Genomic DNA, 17,503 nt, shown 5'->3' with positions numbered 1-17,503 from the left:
GGCAGCAGCAGCCCGAGTGAGAAGAGCAAAACAGGACCAGGACGTATAAACAAGGTGTTTGTAAGACACCTGTGGTGATCCTGCTGCACTTAGAAAGTGTTAGTCTGAGCACTGAATCCCACTTGGGGCTCAGTGCTTCAAGTTGTGGTTCTTGGAGAAAGCCCAGGGAAGAGCAAGATCAGAAATTCAGAAAACATGATATACTGGAGAAGGCTGAAGGACCAGGGTAGCTTAGTATCAAGACAAAAAGACTGCAGGGAAATAAGATAAAAGTCTTTAAATGCAGAAAGCCCTGCCACAAAGTGTGAGATAATGGGTTATTCCTTCTTTAGAGGGTGCGTAGAAGAAGCAGCCATAGGCTCACCCTGCAATGATTGTGGTAAAAGAGATTAAAACTTGTTTTTCCTGGGAGCCGTCTTCACCTCTAGAGGCTTCTTTTAGGAAGAGTTTAGGCATAAGCTCCACCAGGAAGGGTTTGCCTCATCTGGGGGCAGGCAGACAGGCTAGGTGACCTTTCAAGGGCCTTCTAGGCTTATTTTTTATAATTCTGTGAATACAGATACTAAAAAGACAGAAGATCATTTTGCCTCTGGCAAGTCTATTCGGGACTGGTCCTTGCCAGGTGTGTTTTGCTTCAGCTGTAAACGTCATCTAGGTTTCCATCATCTTCATCAGCATTTTTTTGTTATATATTCCTAAGCATTTTTTTTCTATGCAGTTTTTCCCCATTTCTGTACATCCCTGTGGTCCTACTTTTCCTGGAATGGTTATATGTCTTATGTGGTCCTCCCAAGCCCTGCAGAGAAAGACCTTCTCTTCCCCACCTGATGGACCATATGCCTATACTTGGGATCCAAGAGCATCCTGGGGCAGACCCCATCTCACTCCTGAATTTGCCTGGTGACAGACTCCTGGTGTTGCAAGCTAATGTCTCGCTCATGGTTTCATTCCCATCACAAGGTCCGTGGGCTGGGTGTTTTTCTGTTTCTAAAAAAGGACTAACAACTGTTGTCCCCCTCCATCTGTGGGTTTGCAGATGTCGACTGTTCAGTGTTTACGCTGAGTTCGTGCAATGGGAAATTTTCTGTGCATATTGGTAACACGATGTGTTTTGACTCATGATGTTTAAGATCAGAGTTAGTCATTAGATCACCTATGCTGATCTCCCTGACTGCCTTGTCTTGTCACTCTGGATCCGAATAACTTGGGGTTTTGCTAATGCACGAAGGCATCTGGTCTGGAGGAGCGAAGGAGTTCATGGTTTGGTCTTACTTAATCACTGATGGTTAATCCACCAGCTAATCAGCATTGCTCAGAAAATGTATGTCATGTTTCTTACGCAGGTTTGTCTGGCTTTTAATTTCCAGCCATTGATTCTTGTTCTGCCTTTTTTGGCTGGAATAAAAAAGCTTTAGCTCACAGTATTTTTTTACTATGAGAGTACTTGTGCATAGCAGTCAAATTTCTTAAGCTTTTTTAAGAAGAAAACAGGTTGAGCTTGATTCTGTCACTGTCGGGTGCATTCTGCCCTTGTGCCTTTTCTGTGGCTGTTTTCTGCATCCTCTCTCATTTCACAGAATAATTTTGGCCTCAGGTTCTCTGGTGGTACAGCCCGCTGGTCAGGCCTCGATCCACCAAATTTTGGAAATGTCTGAAGATGCAGGTCCCTGTGCCAGCACTCAGCTGTGCAGCCCACCTTGTGTCGCCCCACTTCCAGCCCACATCTCCCCGGTCTGGCTGCAAGAATGCTGTGGGAGACAGTGAAAACAAGGGGCGCAGTTGGGGGATCACATCTACAACAACTTCATCTGCATCTTTTTAAAGTGGGGCACCAGGCTAGTCACAGTATATCAGGGCTGGCTTCCCATCCCCCACTGTATAAGACACTGGCTCGTAACTCCTGTTTGCTGTGCCATTTGATCTCATTTGCCATGTGATCCTAGCATTGAGCTCACATCCAGCTGCTCACCCCTGGAACCCCAAGCCACCCCAGAGAGATAGTACACTTCCTGTGCCAGCACACCCAACTTAGCATTTGGCTTGGTCAAAACCCATGACCAGGTGACTCCATCCCCTCTATCACACACGGGATTGCAGCCCAGGTTGGCAGCAATGAGTTGGTGCTGACTTCCAGCTCGCTTGTGTCTGTGCTGGGTACCCAGAGTCCAGTGCTGGCTTTTCTTGATACCATTTCAGCAAAATCACCCTGTTAATAAGAACTTCTAGAGTCTGGTTAGGATGTAGGTAGTGGGTGGGCAATTAGCATTAATTAGGACAGATACTTAACTGGAATATTGTTACGCACCTTGCAGATACCTAAGGGTCTGACACCCACAGCCTCACTGCTCCTTGTTTCTCTGAAGCTGTTGTTTGGTCTTACAGGCAGTTCACGTCCCTGCTTGAGTCTCACAGAGACCTCCGTTTCCCATTTTCAAGCAAGATTCCCTTGGAAGATACTATGAAGACAACTATGGACTAATAATATCTTCACCATATATGGTGTATCTCATCTTCAGTTTGTGAGCGTGCATCACCCAGCAGCATGCAGCCAGCTGCTTGTGAGTGACTGCATGTCATCCAGCATAGCACAGCCGTGCACTGCAGAGACCCAAGGCTCGGGTACAAAACCTGGTACATTTGGGCCAGGCCCCTGCTTTTCCTTCCATGAAATATCAATGCTGGACGGGTTTGGCCTGTGCAGTGCAGATGACTGCTAGCGCTTACGTGTGCTTTTATAGTGTAGCATTTCAAAGGGCTGCTTGCAAGGATAAAGTGCTTGCATGCACTTTTCCTGTACGTCTGGCCAAAAATCCAATACTTAAGAGCGTCAGTGAACCCTACAGTTTCATAGAACATGCCATTTTGATGTTCACAAAAGACAAAGCACTGCCAAAACCTGGAGAACAGCATGGAAGGTGCCAGCATTACTTTCCTGCTCCTGGCTTCATTCAGTTTTATTTCTTGCTCTGCCACTCCATGACCGTCCATCTGGCTTGTTCCTGCACTGCATGGGTCCCAGCTCTGTGAGGAATTGTGGTGGGACGTAGCCCCAGCTGCACTGAGGCCCAGGTTTAGCCTTGCTCTTTGCCAGCAGCTTGGAGGTGGCCAAGGTGTAAGCAGCAGCACCAGTGCCAGTGGGACATGTGCAAGGCTGGGGAAGTGCAGGTGCCCAGCTCTGGAGGGCAGGTACATTCCCAAGTGCCAGCCATGCCATCAGGGGCATCTTTTTGTGTATGCCAGCCCCCCCAAACCTGCCCAAACGTGCCACGGGCTCTCTAATGGCCAGGCGGGAGGACAGACCTGGTGTTTCCAGGTCTCTCATGAGATCCGCCAAGTTCTCTTCCCGCACTAATCTTGTCCTTCTATCCAAAACAATTATGGAGGGCTTGTTGTTTTTGGCATAGTCCTTTATTTACAAATCTCATCCTGCTTATAGCTCATGGTTTCATTATCCTCTAGATGTTTACAGAGCTCCTTTTCTTAATATTTGTGCCATTATTTTACTAGGGACCCGGGTGAGACTTTCCAGACAGTAATTGTCTGGCTTATCCTCTCCCCCACCAGCTCTTGCTGCAGAAGCGCACATCTTCCTGCTGTCCCTGCCTGCCTGGGTGCCTGGCAGGACAGGGGTGGGCAGGACCGTAGGCAGTAGCAAAGCGTATCCCTGCTCTGAGGATGTGGCAATGGATGTGCAGAGGGAGCAGCTGCGCCCCACCACCCACACTGCGTGTGCACCCCCCAGCCCCTTGTTGCTGCACCTGAGTCACTGATGTCTTCCCGAAGCCTCGTGCTCCTGACAGGCACCTCCTGTCCCCCCTTGCCCTCACGCTCACTGCTCCCAGGTTCAGGGTACGGGTGCATATTTCTGGCTGGGGGATTAGCCCCTCGGCAGGTTTTCAGCTGGCTGGGGACCATGTCCTGGGAAGGCAGACAGAGGCAAACCCAGCACTGGGATTCTGGGTCATTAGCATGGTGCATACGTGGGTCGACGGTTTATGCTGTGCATCGCTCTGATGCTGGTCCCTGCCCCTGGGCTGTCTGTCACAGGGGCTTGTTTAACCTTCTTTGCCACAATATCTCGCAGTCTTTAATCTGTTTATCCTCGTAACCCCGCTATGAGGTGAAGGATAGTTATCCTCATTTCAGAGGTAGGGAACTGAAGGGATTCTTTTCAAATGTAGATCAGTGTTTAATGACGCAGAGATAAAGATTTTAAAAACATGCCTGAGACAGCAGGCGTATGGCATGTAACTGAGCTGGGTGTTTCTGCAAATCCCATTAAGTGCCTCTGCCTTTTTCAGCTGGTGCTGTCTCGGGCAGAGCTGGCACAGGGACCCGTGGAGGTGCCAGGCAGGCTCCAGGCTCCCGGCCTCATGAGGTGGGCACAGGCAGGGCAGAGGGAGACAGAGCTGACCCCCACGTCTGCTGTTCAGTTTCCCTGGGTGCACTGCAGGTGTGCAGTGCCACAGCAGCCTCTGCTCAAAGCAGGCTCTGAAACCTGAATTGCATGAGTGCGTAAGATCCTTGGCTGCATTTAGGGATGAAACCTAAAGCCTTTTTGTGCTGCAAACCTGCACATAAATGTGTAAGGTGGGGAATACAAGGGGGTACGTGTGCAGCATCACTCTGGCTGTGCAAGGCAGGCCATGCCAAGCCCTTTGCACTGCTGAATAGGGAGCAAGCAATAACATCAACCTCTCTTTGCTGTCACTGCCTGGGCAGTTGGTATCTGCAGTAGATCTAGTTAAAAAACCCAAGCTGTGGTTTCTGTGCAGTGATCCTGGCAGGAGGTGTTACCAGCTGCCATGCAGGCTCTTCCCGGCGGCTGGCCGGTGGGGTTTGGTGCAGGTCTCCCTTCTGTTCCTGGGCAATTGTTGCTGTGCTTGTGGGAATGCAGTGGCTTGGGCTTCGTGGAGGTCAGTGCCTTTGTCTTGTTGCAGGGAGTTTATCTCTGCGGATCTTGCCTGCTTTCCTGGGTCAGGCTTTACCTCCGCTGTTATCAGCAAATGCAGGAACAGCCCGGTCCAGAGCCAGGCTGTGTAGGAACCTTCGACCCCCTTGCAGGGGGAGGCAGCACTCTCTCATCTCTCCCATGCTAACGGGCACTCGCCAGGCCCGAGCCCGAGGGCTGGAGATGGAACATGCCATGCCCCATGGTCCCTGTTCCCCCTGCATCACTTTGGCAGCACCGTTCCCATGCACCCCACAGGCAGCAGGCAGAGTGCTGGCAGCAGCTTCGTGCTTGCAGCATGGCCATGCGTTTTGCAGTGGCAGCTACAAGCAGCAGCAAAGGAGGAGGCAGCAGAGCTGGCGGGGCCCTGCCTGCTCTCACCTCCCGTTGGGTCCTCCAGCACAAACACATGGGGGACAGATCCCTAGCGGTAGCACCAGCAGCACTGATTCCCCCTTCTCCAGCAGGCTGCCCCATCCCAGCGCACCCTCCCCTTCCCAGCAGCTCCAGCCGGACCCCTCCAGCTGTCTCCACAAACCCAAACCATTAGCATTTCCTGTTCAAACATTTCCAATAAATAAATGGAGACATCATGCCACAAGCCCACAAGTGACCCAGAGGCGGGTCCAAGGCCGGGATGGACACGACCACCCAGCGCCCGACCCCCTGGCTGGGCGCCAGCCCTGCCTTTGTTTGAATTCCCGGGTGAGTAAGCGCTTGGCTGACGCCAGCCAAAATGCCATAAGAAATTATTTTTCATATTAAATAAATTGTTTTCAGTAAATCTGCTCCTACACCAAGGTCCAGTAGCTACCCGCAGCACCAGGCTCCCTGCAAGGGATCTGGAGTTCTCTTTCCTGGCCTCATCCCAGCTGTGCCAGGGCACATGTCTTGCCCAGAGGGCTTCAGCTGGGTCCAGCTGTGCTGAAGATGCTTTCATCCTGCTGGCCCCAGGGGTGCAGCCAGGCTCCTGCAGCTGCCCAGCAGCCTGGCTGTACCACAGCAGGGCAGCTCCCTGTGACACATCTGGTGTCTGTCCCAAGGCACGAGCCAGTGTTGCTGGTGAGGGGGTAGAGGCTTGGGCAGGGGATTCGCTGCCTCTGGGGGTGGCAGCAATCTCTCTGCATCAGACCTCCAGAAAACAGCTTCCTTGCCTCTGCAAGTCCATGCCTTGACATAGTGGTGCCTGTCCTCTTCTGGGGCTGGCTCAGGTACCAACAGGCCAGTCTTTTCTCCATTGGTCCTCTGCAGCCTTGGGAAGCCATCTTTAATGCACCAGGGTACTGGGTGTCAGCACCTGGGCAGGTCGTGGTCCATGGGCTGGTCCCCCAACATCTGCCTGTAGGTGCTGATGCAAATGGAAAATTAGGGGAAGGCAGGTCTCTGAAACATGCTTTTCTAGCCCCAGTGGCTCGTCCTGTGGTGAGCACTGGGACCAGCCCGTCCCTTGCCCCTCTCAGGGCCAGTGTTCCTCTGAGGTAGCTGTGCTCCTCTGAGGTGCCTAGGGGACGAGCAGATGCAGAGGAGGTGAGCATGGCCATGGGGTAGGTCCTGAGTGGTCCATGGGCTGTGCTGGGACTCCAGGGACACCAGGACTAATGTGCATAATGGGTTAAAATAGAGAAATGGTGAACTTCTGGCTGTGCCAGGGCAGCAGCGATGGTAGGAGAGGCTTGAGCCTTATTGGGTTGGTGGATGTGCTCCTTCTTTGGAAGGAGCTTTGTCCTCCCTGCTCTGGGTTGCTCTCTGGCTTTCAGCTGAAAGTAAAGAAGTTGGGTTTGGAGCTAACCAAGCTCTGTCATGGTGGCAATTAGAAAAAATACCAGGAACACAGCTTCCATTTTTATTTTTTTTTAAATTGTTTTGCTGAAGCCAAAACTTCCTGCAAGAATATGATGTTTAAAAGCAAAATTTTGCTGTTGAAATTTTCTGAAGCATTTAAAGAGCTTGAAATGCTCTTTGAAAGAGAAGGTATAGATGTTCTGCTCCAGAAGTTTTCATTCAGTGTGGTGTTATGCTCCAGCATTATGCGACTTCAGAAACTGCAATGCATTTTAAATGAATTGTTTTATGGAGAAATGATGAAGTATTTTCTGATTTGTAATTTTTTCATTTCTTTAGAGCTTCTGCCTTGCTCAAGGGAAACTCCTGTTGCTCCCACCTACAGCAGGTGAGAGAGGAGAAAGAACGATGTGTCGGGGGCAGGCAGCTGCCACGGACACAGTACCTGAGTGAGCAGCTACCAAGCACCCGCCTGTTCATCAGCAGCTCAGCACAGTGAGAACTGATTCTATCTTTTGTGCCAGTGGAAGAAATCCCTGGCACTCCCTATGTGTGTGTGCAGTGGGGCTGGTGGGGTGGGAGGTCAGGAGGTGGGTGCTGCCGGGCAGTGTGGCTGGGGGCTCAGCCTTGGGGGCACCCATGGGGCTGTGCATGGTCACTGCCCATCCCTGGCTGCGCTGGGGTCTCAGCTGCTGTCAGTGCCCTGGTGCAGCAGGAAGGCAGCAGCGGGGCCCCTTCCCAGCCCCTGACAGTGCCCCTCGGCAGGATCTGCAGCCCCGGCTGCCACCAGGGCTTGGTGCCGTCAGCGCTCCCAGGCGCTGACAGACGAACCTGGTGAGGGGCTGGCGGGGGCCGGAAGCTCCTGATCCTTCTTTATCTGCCCCTCGCCCTGCTCTCTCATCTCCCCGTCATGTTCTCCGTCTCGTCTGGTATCTCATGCTCCTATTCCTGCACCTCCCCAGCTGCTGGGGGCTGCCCACCCTTCACAGCATCCCATGGCCAGGCACTGGCCCTCAGCTCCCCCATCCCAGCTGCAGCACAGGGTCCTGGACACCCTCCGGGACCTGCTGGGCTCAATGCAAGGGGAGGCACCTCAGGTGCCCCCATCCCATGTCTGCAGGCTGAGCACCAGCCACAGTGGCAGGCGTGTGCCTGGGATGGGGCTCTGTGGCTGCAGTGCATTGCAGGTTGGAGCGGGAGGAAAGGACCAGGCCCAGCTCAGCATCATCATGTGCACCACAGAGGTCAAGGAGTCTTGCTGCTGTTTTCCCCAAATGTGCTGACTGCTCCTGGGCCAGGGTCCAGCTGGGTACCAGCTCGAAAACAATCACAAGCCTTTCACTTGGCTCTCCGGGCATCCCTGATCCCCATTGCCCCATTGCAAAGCCACTGCCCCAGCTGGGCAGTGTTGGGGTTGGGGGTGTCAAGATTCGCAGTTAATGTAGCTGCCCCTAAACACACTGCCAGAGATCAGCTAATCTGATAATTACAGCAACAAAAGCCATTTAGACAAACCATGACCTGACCCCAGGAGCTTGGAATGAAAACATTTTACCCTCCTCTGTCTGAATCCTGCACTGAGAAAACATCTGTATTTAGAGGATGGCTGGGAAAACAGCCCCTGTGCAGCACCCCCTGGGAACAGCCACAGCTCTGCTCCCTGCCCACATGCTGCCTGCACCCAGCCTCGGTCGGAGCAGGCAGGCGCCTCCGGGCAGGGCAACCTAAACCCTTGCTGAGATGCTGCGATCCAGGGTGCCCCAGTGCTGGTCAGGGCTCTTTGGTGAGGAAGAGGATGAGGCAGAGGCCAGAGGGGTGCGAGGGTGGATCTTGCAAGAGGGGATGAAGACGATGAGGTGAGTGGAGCTTATCTGCACCCTCCAAGAATGGGCTGTTTTCCAAGCCTGCGTGAGGCTCAACAGGGCAGGGAGGGCAGCAGCTGCCCCCCTGCAGTCCCCACATCACTGCATCAGCCTGAGCTCTGCAGGAGCTGGGCTGGCTGCTCAGACCCCCTGCCTCCGGCGCCCAGGAGGGGCTGAGTGCGGGGGGCCGTGCCTTCGTGCGGCATGGCAGTGCATGCCTGGGGGGCTCCTTCGCTCTGGGTAAGGTGTGTGAGCCTTCCCGTTGACTGGCAGGTCATTGCTGGCTGTCAATCGGAGGCAGGAGATGAAGGGAGGGATGCCTCAGGGCTGGCTCCCATGTTTCTTCTGCTTTTACATATATTTTGGTGGCACCCTTTGTGTAGGCTGGGGAGATGAAAGCTCAGGGCCAGAGGGATCTTGCTAACACACAGCCACCCGGCTCGGGGGCCCGTCAGCCTGCTGCTTCGTGCCTGTTTGTCTCGTTCCTGCATCTGTTCCCAGAGGAGCCCCACTCTGTGCTGTCAAGGGCAGGGGACACCAGCCGGGCTGGGGGCAGCCAGGTGCACTGGCAGGTAACTCTTGCTGGGTCAGTGACCCCAGCCTCGCAGGCACAGGCAGTGGCACAGACAGTCTCCACCAGACCAGCAGCACTAAGCTCACACTGCCCAGGAGCCCCCAAGGAAGGGGACCAAGATGGTGCTGATTTGGGGGAACTGCATTTTTTCCTGCAACTGGCACTGCTCAGCCTGCTCCGGCAGTCCCAAGCAGTGGCTTGGTGCAGCCAGCTTGGCAGGCAGCACCCTTGTGCCTTCGTGACTTCCCTGCTCTGCACTGGGAAAGTGCTTGGCCATGTCCCCAGATATCCCAGTGCTCTTTGGAGAGTAGTAGGATTAGAAACCAGTAAGTGCAGTGAGAGCCTGCCAGTCTGGGGACTCCCCAGCGCTGCTGTCTGCTCCAGAAATAGGATTCTCTAAGCAGCCTTGGTCAGCTTTTCCCATCGCAGCATCCCACTTGTTTCACTGCTTCACTCTGAGCAGATTCACCCTGCGGTGAGCTACCCTCATTTACCTCTGCTGTGCTTGTTCTCATTAGCTGCTTCCCTGCCCAGCACTGCAGCATCTCTCATTTAGCAGCATCCACAGACCTCAGGAAACCCAAGCGCTCTTCAACCAGTTGGGGTCAGAGTTAAGGGTAGGGTTAGAGTTAAGGGTAGGGTTCAGAGATGCCCTCCCAGCACCCTGACAAGGTCTCAGGCGTTTGCAGGGGCTCACAGCTATTGCAAGGAGCAGACCTGAAGCCTTTTCTGGGTTTCCACGCAGCCTTTTCTCAAGGCCCGACAGAGGTTTTATCTGAATTGGCCTAAAAACTCCACCGGGGCCAAAGCTTTGGTCTAGCACTGCTGTCTCGCTCCTCTGCCTTTCCCATTACTCTTTTCTCCAAAGGCAGGAGCACTGGCATGCCGCAGCGCCGCCGGGCAGCCTTGCCTTTTCCCCGCTCTCATGCTAAGCGGAAAGTGCACTGGGCAGTTCTTCCAGGTGCTGCCCGGAGCCGGGAGGCGAGGGCTGTGCCCCCGGGCTCCCTCCCAGGCAGCAGGGCTGTGGAGCCACCTTCGGCATGGGAGGGGGGCCAGGAGCCGAACTGGTTTTCAGAGGGATCTTGGCTGGGCTAACAAAGGGAGTGGATGACACAGGTTGTCTGCAAAAGCGTTTGGGGACAGCACGGCCTTTCCCGTCCCGTATCCCCGTGTTTTATGTCACGAGGGGTGGGGGAGTCGCACCGCCGGGGCTGTTGTTCGCGACGTCCGTCCCGTTTCCCTGGAAGCCTTTCCCAGATGCCGCAGGATCGCGGGCGAATTCCCACAAACTTCAAAAGCCGCTTGAGACGGGCGGCGGGTTCCTAACGGGGCCGGCCACGCACCACGGGCGGCTGCGAGCCCCCTCCCCGGGGAGGCAGGACTGCTGGGGCGGCCCCGGGCCACCTCCCGCCGGGCCGAGCCGGTGACGCCTTGCGGTGCCGCTCCCCGCGGGGCTATGGGCCGAGCGGCGGGGCGGTGGGGCGGCGCTGCCGGCGGCGGCGGTGCGCGGGCCGGCTCTGCCCTCTGCCGACACCCCCCGGCACAGCCGCCGTGCCCGGCCGTGCGCCGGGGCCCCTGCGCTCGGGGAGGAGGGTCCCGAGCAAACGTGGCCTCAAACGCTCCCCCTGGGCCAGAGCAGGGCTCGCCTTGGCCACCGGCCAGAGGCTTTTGCTGGGAGGGGAGACACCCCCAGGTGACCCCGAGGTTTCCTCGGGGCTGGGAGCGTCTCACGGGGTCACCCCACAGCGCCTGACCTGGAGGTGGCTGGGAGTCGGGAAAGTGCCTTAAAATCCTGGGGCAGGTGCGCCGGAGGGTCCCCCCCGTGACCCGCCCGGGCGGAACCCACCCGCCTTCACAGCCGCCCTCATCCCGCACCCGGGTCACTGCACCCCGGGGACCACCCTGCACCCCGGGCGCTGCCCGCCTGGGCACGGCCCCCCGGCACCTTCCCGCACCCCCCCCAGGCCTTGCGCCCTGGCACCACCGTGCGCCCCCGGGCACGGCCCTCCTGGGGCTGCCGTGCACCCCAGCTTTGCGCTGCAGGGCTGATCTGCACCCACACAATATGCTGCACCCCGGGTCACCTGCGGGGACCGTGCCGTGCCCGCCGAGCAGCGCACCCCCGAGCAGTGCCGCAGAGCAGCGCTGCCTCGGGCACGGCACCCCGGGCGCCGCACCCCAGGGCCACCCCGCACCCCCATCACTGCAGCTCCGGGGCGGGCCCGCCGCGCGCGCAGAGCAGGGGGCGGGGCCCGGGCGGCGCCGGCCGCCAATAGGTAGCGCCTGCGTCCCCGCGCCGCCGCGTCACCGGGCGCCGCCACCGCCGCCGCCATTGGCTGCCCGCGCTCCCCGCGGGGGGGCGCCGCTGGCCGGCGCCGGGGGCGGGCCCTCCCGCTGCTCGCTGATTGGCGGCGGCCCGCGGCGGCCCTGCACGCCGGTGAAGGTGAGCGTCTCCTCCAGGCACCGCGCGCTGCCCGGAGCGCAGCGCAGCGCAGCGGAGGGGGCTGCGCCGCCATGGCTGCCTCCATCTTCACCGCCGTGCCCCGCGCCCCGCCTGTCGCCGTCTTCAAGCTCACGGCGGACTTCCGGGAGGACGGGGACGCGCGGAAGGTCAACCTGGGCGTCGGCGGTGAGTCCGCGGCCTCCCCCGGCCCGACGGGGCCCCTCCCGGCGGACAGGCCGCCCGGCGCCCTGGCGGCGGCCCCGCCACCCGCTGCAGCGGCAGGGCGGCACCCGGGCCCTAAAGGTCACCGGGCCGCGGCGAGCGCCTGGCCGGGCAGCGGGTCACCGGTGGCCGTCAAGGTCGCGGGGGCGGCGCCGCGCCGGCCTGCCCGGCGTCCTCCGCCCTCCCCCGGGCGCAGAAAGGACGGCTGTCCCTCTCCTCGCAGCCTACCGCACGGACGAGGGGCAGCCATGGGTCCTGCCGGTGGTGAAGAAGGTGGAGCAGATGATCGCCAGTGACCACAGCCTGAACCATGAGTACCTGCCCATCCTGGGCCTGCCCGAGTTCCGGGCCCACGCCTCCCGCATCGCCCTGGGTGACGACAGCCCCGCCATCAAGGAGAACCGGGTAGGTGGTGGACAGGGAGCGGGGCCACTCCTTGCCCCGGGCCGCTGGTAACCCTGGGGAGTCTTCAGCAGACTGGGCAGGAGGGCACAGACATGTGGTGTAACTGTGGTTTGGCAGGATTTGGGGTTTCCTCTGATGTGGTCTTGACTGGCTGTAGGTTACTTGGTGAACCCACGTACCTCAAGCCGTTTCCACAAGTAGTTGTAGTTTTTGGGAAGGACCGAACATGGGCTGTGATTGGAACTACTTTTTTCTTTCATCTCCTGATGGTTGCCCCACAGGAGACTGAAGTCGGATAATAGGCCACCTTTCCTGAAATAAGCTGCTAGCTGGGAATCTGCTCCGTGCCAAAAAGTAACAGGAATAACTGGAGTCTATTAATAACTGTAGAATGTGTCAGGATGGGCCTGAGCACTGAAGGAGGTTGAAGACCACTGGAAGGGGCTGCTATCCTGGCTGGGGTGACCACAGGGAGCACGTCTGGGATCTCGTCTCGCTCTTGCAAGCGCTGCTGTTCTGTGCACCCCAATGGCGAGGCTGGCCTGGGTGGACCCTGCTGGCAACTCTCTCTGTTGTAGATTGGAAGCGTTCAGTCCTTGGGCGGGACAGGGGCTCTGCGTATCGGCGCAGAGTTTCTGAGGCGGTGGTACAATGGAAACAACAACACAGCGACCCCGGTTTACATCTCTGCTCCGTCCTGGGGTGAGTGCTGTCGTCAGTGCTGCTGCTTCCTTGCAGGGAGCCCCATGTGTCAGTGGGTGAGGGAGGCATGGCTGAGCTCCTTGCCAGAGGCCTGGGCAGTGAGAGGGGGGCCTTTGTCTTGTGGGTAAAAGGAGATACTCAGAATGGAGAAAGTGGCTTCCTGGAGGCAAGGCCTGCTTTTCTGAAGTGATTTCTTTCCTCAGAGAACCACAACTCTGTGTTTGTGGATGCTGGCTTTAAAGATATCAGAACCTACCGTTACTGGGATGCTGCCAAGAGGGGTCTCGATCTCCAGGGGCTGCTGGATGACATGGAGGTGAGCAGAACTGGCGTGGGACAGGCTGAGCTTGGTGCTGTGCTGTCAGCAGCTGGCTGGGTTCTTGCATGCTGTGCCTGGAAATGGATCTCTGCAAAAAGAGTCTGGTGGTGCCCAGAGCAGCTCAGGACCTCTCTCTGCTGCGGGTGCCCAGTCTCATCCGGGTGTGTGACCAAGACCTGCTCTCTCCTTAGAAAGCCCCAGAGTTCTCCATTTTCATCCTCCATGCCTGTGCGCACAACCCAACAGGCACAGACCCTACTCCTGACCAGTGGAAGCAGATTGCTGCTGTTATGAAGGTATGGGCTGTTGCTGGACTAAAGCAGTGCTGAGGGCACAGATAGCTCTTGAGCCAGCCAGAGCACTTGCATCCAAAATGGGCTCTAGGGAATGGCATGAGATGTGACAGGAGCTGGAAGAGTCCTGCAGGGCAAGTGTTGAAGGGAGAGGCTGACAGGATGCTGGTTGTCTGTGCTCAGAGGATAGAAACATACAAAGTTCTGCTCATGCATCCAAGTTCTTGCTTTCAGTTTCTGTGGCATGGCTGCAGTGAGGTTTCTCATGCTGGAAAGATTATCCACAGGCACCTGCTTTTCACAGGTGCTGGATAGTAGGATATAAGGCAGTGCATCTTTCATGCCTGTGTCCTCAAATGCAGTTTTCTCTTGCATTTGACATTTTATTGATTGATTTAGTCTTCCTATTCTTTCACCCCAGTAGAAAGAAAATAACCCAGTTTGGTGTTGCTGGACCATGTTTCCTTTGTAATCACCCGGAAGCTCGATGGTCACTTTTCCCTCCTGCAGGGACAGCGCGGGGTAAAGTGAAGGTTATGGGGAAGGGGTTTCCCTCTAACACTGTTCCTCCTTGCAGCGCCGGTTCCTGTTTCCATTCTTCGATTCGGCGTACCAAGGTTTTGCTTCTGGCAGCCTGGACAAGGATGCCGGGGCTGTGCGATACTTTGTCTCCGAGGGCTTTGAGCTCTTCTGTGCACAGTCGTTTTCCAAGAACTTTGGGCTCTACAGTGAGTGTCTGGCAGTAGCCAGCCCAGTAGCATCGTACCCAGACAGATGGGGCTGGCATGCTGGGGGGGTGGGGAGATCTCTGCTTTGCCATGACGTTTAGAACCAATGGCTCACCTCTCTTGGCTTGTCCACAGATGAACGTGTGGGGAACCTGACTGTGGTGGGGAAGGATGCAGACAACGTGCAGCGTGTGCTTTCCCAGATGGAGAAGATTGTGCGCACTACTTGGTCCAACCCTCCTTCACAGGGAGCACGCATCGTGGCAACTACACTTTCTTCCCCACAGCTGTTTGCCGAGTGGTACGTGTTGCCAGGGCCGGTGGAAGAGGGAAAAGGTGTGGGGAAGCTGTCTCCCTGAGTGCCAGGCTTGGCTGGATGGCTCCAAACCAGTAAGCTGCCTGTCCTCATGCTCTGCTTCTTGCCTGTTGCAGGAAGGAAAATGTGAAGACGATGGCAGATCGGGTCTTGTTGATGCGGTCAGAGCTCCGGTCTCGACTGGAGTCCCTTGGGACCCCAGGCACCTGGAACCACATCACAGAGCAGATCGGCATGTTTAGCTTCACAGGGTTGAACCGTAAGTACCGAGTGGCCTGGTGAAGGGAGAATTGGGTGACCACAGTTTTGCTGGGGGTGAACTGGGCTGAAGTGGTCCAGGTGGGAATCTCTTTGGGACCTCACTGAAGCCCTGGCATCACTGCCTCTGGCTAGGCAGGGATGAAGCATCAGACAGTGTTTTAGTGGCCAGTGCTTGGAAGTTTTCTGCCTGGTGTGAAAGATTCAAGCAGCCCTGACTGGTTCTTTGGGCTTTTCTGAGCTGTGGGATCACTGTTGTGACCTGATGTCCAATTGTTTCCCCAGCTAAGCAGGTGGAGTACATGATCAAGGAAAAACACATCTACCTGATGGCTAGTGGGCGCATCAACATGTGTGGCCTGACTACCAAGAACCTGGACTATGTGGCCAAGTCCATCCACGAAGCTGTCACAAAAGTCCAATGAAGCACATGAACAACCAAACTTACATGAAGTCACCAAAGCTGTAGTGTGTAGTCCATGTCTCTTCCTGCTCATGGCTTGCCTTGTCCCACACCTTTTGAGGTTTAATAAAGATGGGAGCAGTAGCTCAATCAGGGATAATCATCTTTTGACCTTTTTGAAGTACCCCTTGCAATATGGTAGGCCAGTGCCCCCAGGAGGGTGGGGGCAGCGTGAGCCACCTTGACTCTTTTTGACTGACAGCAGCCTGGTCTTCAGGCACTTAGAGCTGCATCTTTAGCACGTCCAAATCAACTCCATGTAACTGATCAGTTTGATCTAGGCGAAGTGCGGTGCCAGTGCAATGCGCTGTGGGTAACAGCCCAGTCAGCTGGGATCTCATATGGCTTGTGAACTGTCACTCAGTAGTATTTTGGGGAGGGGTGAAGCTGTTGCTGGCTCTGCCCTGCACCCCCCCCCTTCCTTCACCGACCCTGCCCCCCCCCCCCACCCCCCCCCAAGTTCTGAGCCTTATGCGAGCAAACATTAATAATTGTGATGATTGCTTCTTTGTGTTGCTGACAGAAAATTAAACCTCCATCTCTGAACACTACCCCTGCCTTGTGTGGTGTTGTACCTTCAAGCTGTGCTAACCTCTTCCCAGGCTGAGGTTACAGCCTCAGCATCCTGGTTTGTCCACCAGGTCTTACTCAAAAGTTTGTTTCAAGGCTTTCCCTTTCTCCCTCGCGGTTGTTCCATCTGTGATGATCACAATTGCTACTAATGGGGCACAGTGGTGTTTGGGAGAGTGTAGCCGAGAGCTCCCTGTGACTCTACGTGAAGCTGACCGTGTCTGTCTTGTGTTCCTCTTTCTGCCCCCCTGCCTTGTGCTGTCCAACTTGTCCTGTCCCTCTGTCTGTGCTTGCTTTCTGGATAATCGTGTGTTACCTAGCCATCTGGCCACCTCTCCCTGGCCCAGAGCTCGTGGCCTGCTGCTTACATGTCAAAAAGCAGATCTTTCCTGTTCCTCCTTCTCACCAGGCTCCTGGTGAACCACCACCTACTTCCCCTGGATTCAGCAGGGCCTGACAGCAATAGCCTGTGTTTCTGGCACTTAAGAAGAGCTGGGACCATCTGCTTCTGCTCTCTGCAGTCACTGCAGATCTATTTGTGAGCTGATATTACTACTTTGACAGAGCAACCTCCTGCCAAGGTTTTTCGTGAATAAAGGGAAACAGCCTCTTTCCTTGGGTCAGTTAGTAATGGTCGCTGTTGCCCTGATGGATTTTTTGCTTGTGCTGCAGCTTGGACAGTAAAAGCAAAAAGGGTGCCTTGTTCCCTTGCTGTGTTTACCAAGAAGCTGTGCACGGGGCTTCTTGTTTGAACTTTTCAGATTAGTGTTCATGTCACTTAAAAGAGTGAGCCAGAGGCAGCCTTTCCTCTCTGCAGATGGGGAGCTTTCCATCTTGGTGTCCATCCACAGCTGGGATAATGGGGTAGTGGTTAAGGGGTGATTTCTAGGGGTGATCTCATGAGAAGGAGTTGGAGGAACCAACTCTGCTTTTGTTATTTCTGACATCTGCTTACGCTTCTGTCCTTACAGACCTGTAGGTATGCAGCCTGGCCCACCCCACATGTGATCTGTACCAGTGCTTTGCTAGCCTTACCAGCCTTGTTTTTCCTAATGAGTGACCTAAATTTCTTCCTTTCTGTGGTGTAAGCTCATTACCCATTATCCCATTTACCATGGCAACAGAGAACAGATTATTCCTTTCCTCTCTGCAGCAGCTTTTTATGGTTTTGAAAACTTCCTCTCTCCCTTTCACATCCTTCATGAGTTAATCGTAAGTGACCCTGTTTCCTTCAGCCTTTGGGGTAAGTTGTTTTCCAGCCCTTGCTTTCCTTTGGCCTCATTTCAGTTGCTGTGTGTTTCCTTAGAAGGGCAGTGCCCAGACAGGGATGCACTTATTCCAGCTGAAGTTTTATCAGGATTGGTGGACTGTGAGATTTCTGTTGTCATCTGTCAGGCTATACTCCAGCATGTGTATCCCACTATTGTGTTTGCAGGGGCACGATATTAACTCCTGTTCTTCCCCAGTCCTTGTCTGCACTGCTGAGTGCTTTCTTAGCAAGCAAGAGTTATGAGGAGCCCAGGTTCATGGGAAGAAATTGGGAAGCACTTGCTGACCTGGTCCTCGACCTGCTCCCTTCAGTGATGCTCAGTTCCATTATTCCAGCCACCTCTGG

The 17,503-nt window shown here is 55.6% G+C and overlaps 1 protein-coding gene across 1 annotated transcript; it reads left to right on the top strand.

Moving 5' to 3' along the window:
• The first annotated feature begins 11,578 nt into the window (after positions 1 to 11,578).
• On the top strand, positions 11,579 to 15,869 carry GOT1 (glutamic-oxaloacetic transaminase 1). The gene is made up of 9 exons (XM_040607052.1): positions 11,579 to 11,798; positions 12,058 to 12,239; positions 12,818 to 12,941; positions 13,145 to 13,257; positions 13,452 to 13,556; positions 14,131 to 14,281; positions 14,417 to 14,582; positions 14,714 to 14,856; positions 15,141 to 15,869. Exons 1-9 carry the CDS (start codon positions 11,684 to 11,686, stop codon positions 15,278 to 15,280), a joined length of 1,239 nt encoding a protein of 412 aa, XP_040462986.1. The 5' UTR covers positions 11,579 to 11,683; the 3' UTR covers positions 15,281 to 15,869.
• The last annotated feature ends 1,634 nt before the right edge of the window (positions 15,870 to 17,503 follow it).

Source organism: Falco naumanni, chromosome 9 (assembly GCF_017639655.2).
Source record: "Falco naumanni isolate bFalNau1 chromosome 9, bFalNau1.pat, whole genome shotgun sequence".
Classification (NCBI taxonomy): Eukaryota; Metazoa; Chordata; class Aves; order Falconiformes; family Falconidae; genus Falco; species Falco naumanni.
Note: the sequence above shows the minus strand (reverse complement) of the source record. Positions and strands in the feature narration are given on the sequence as shown.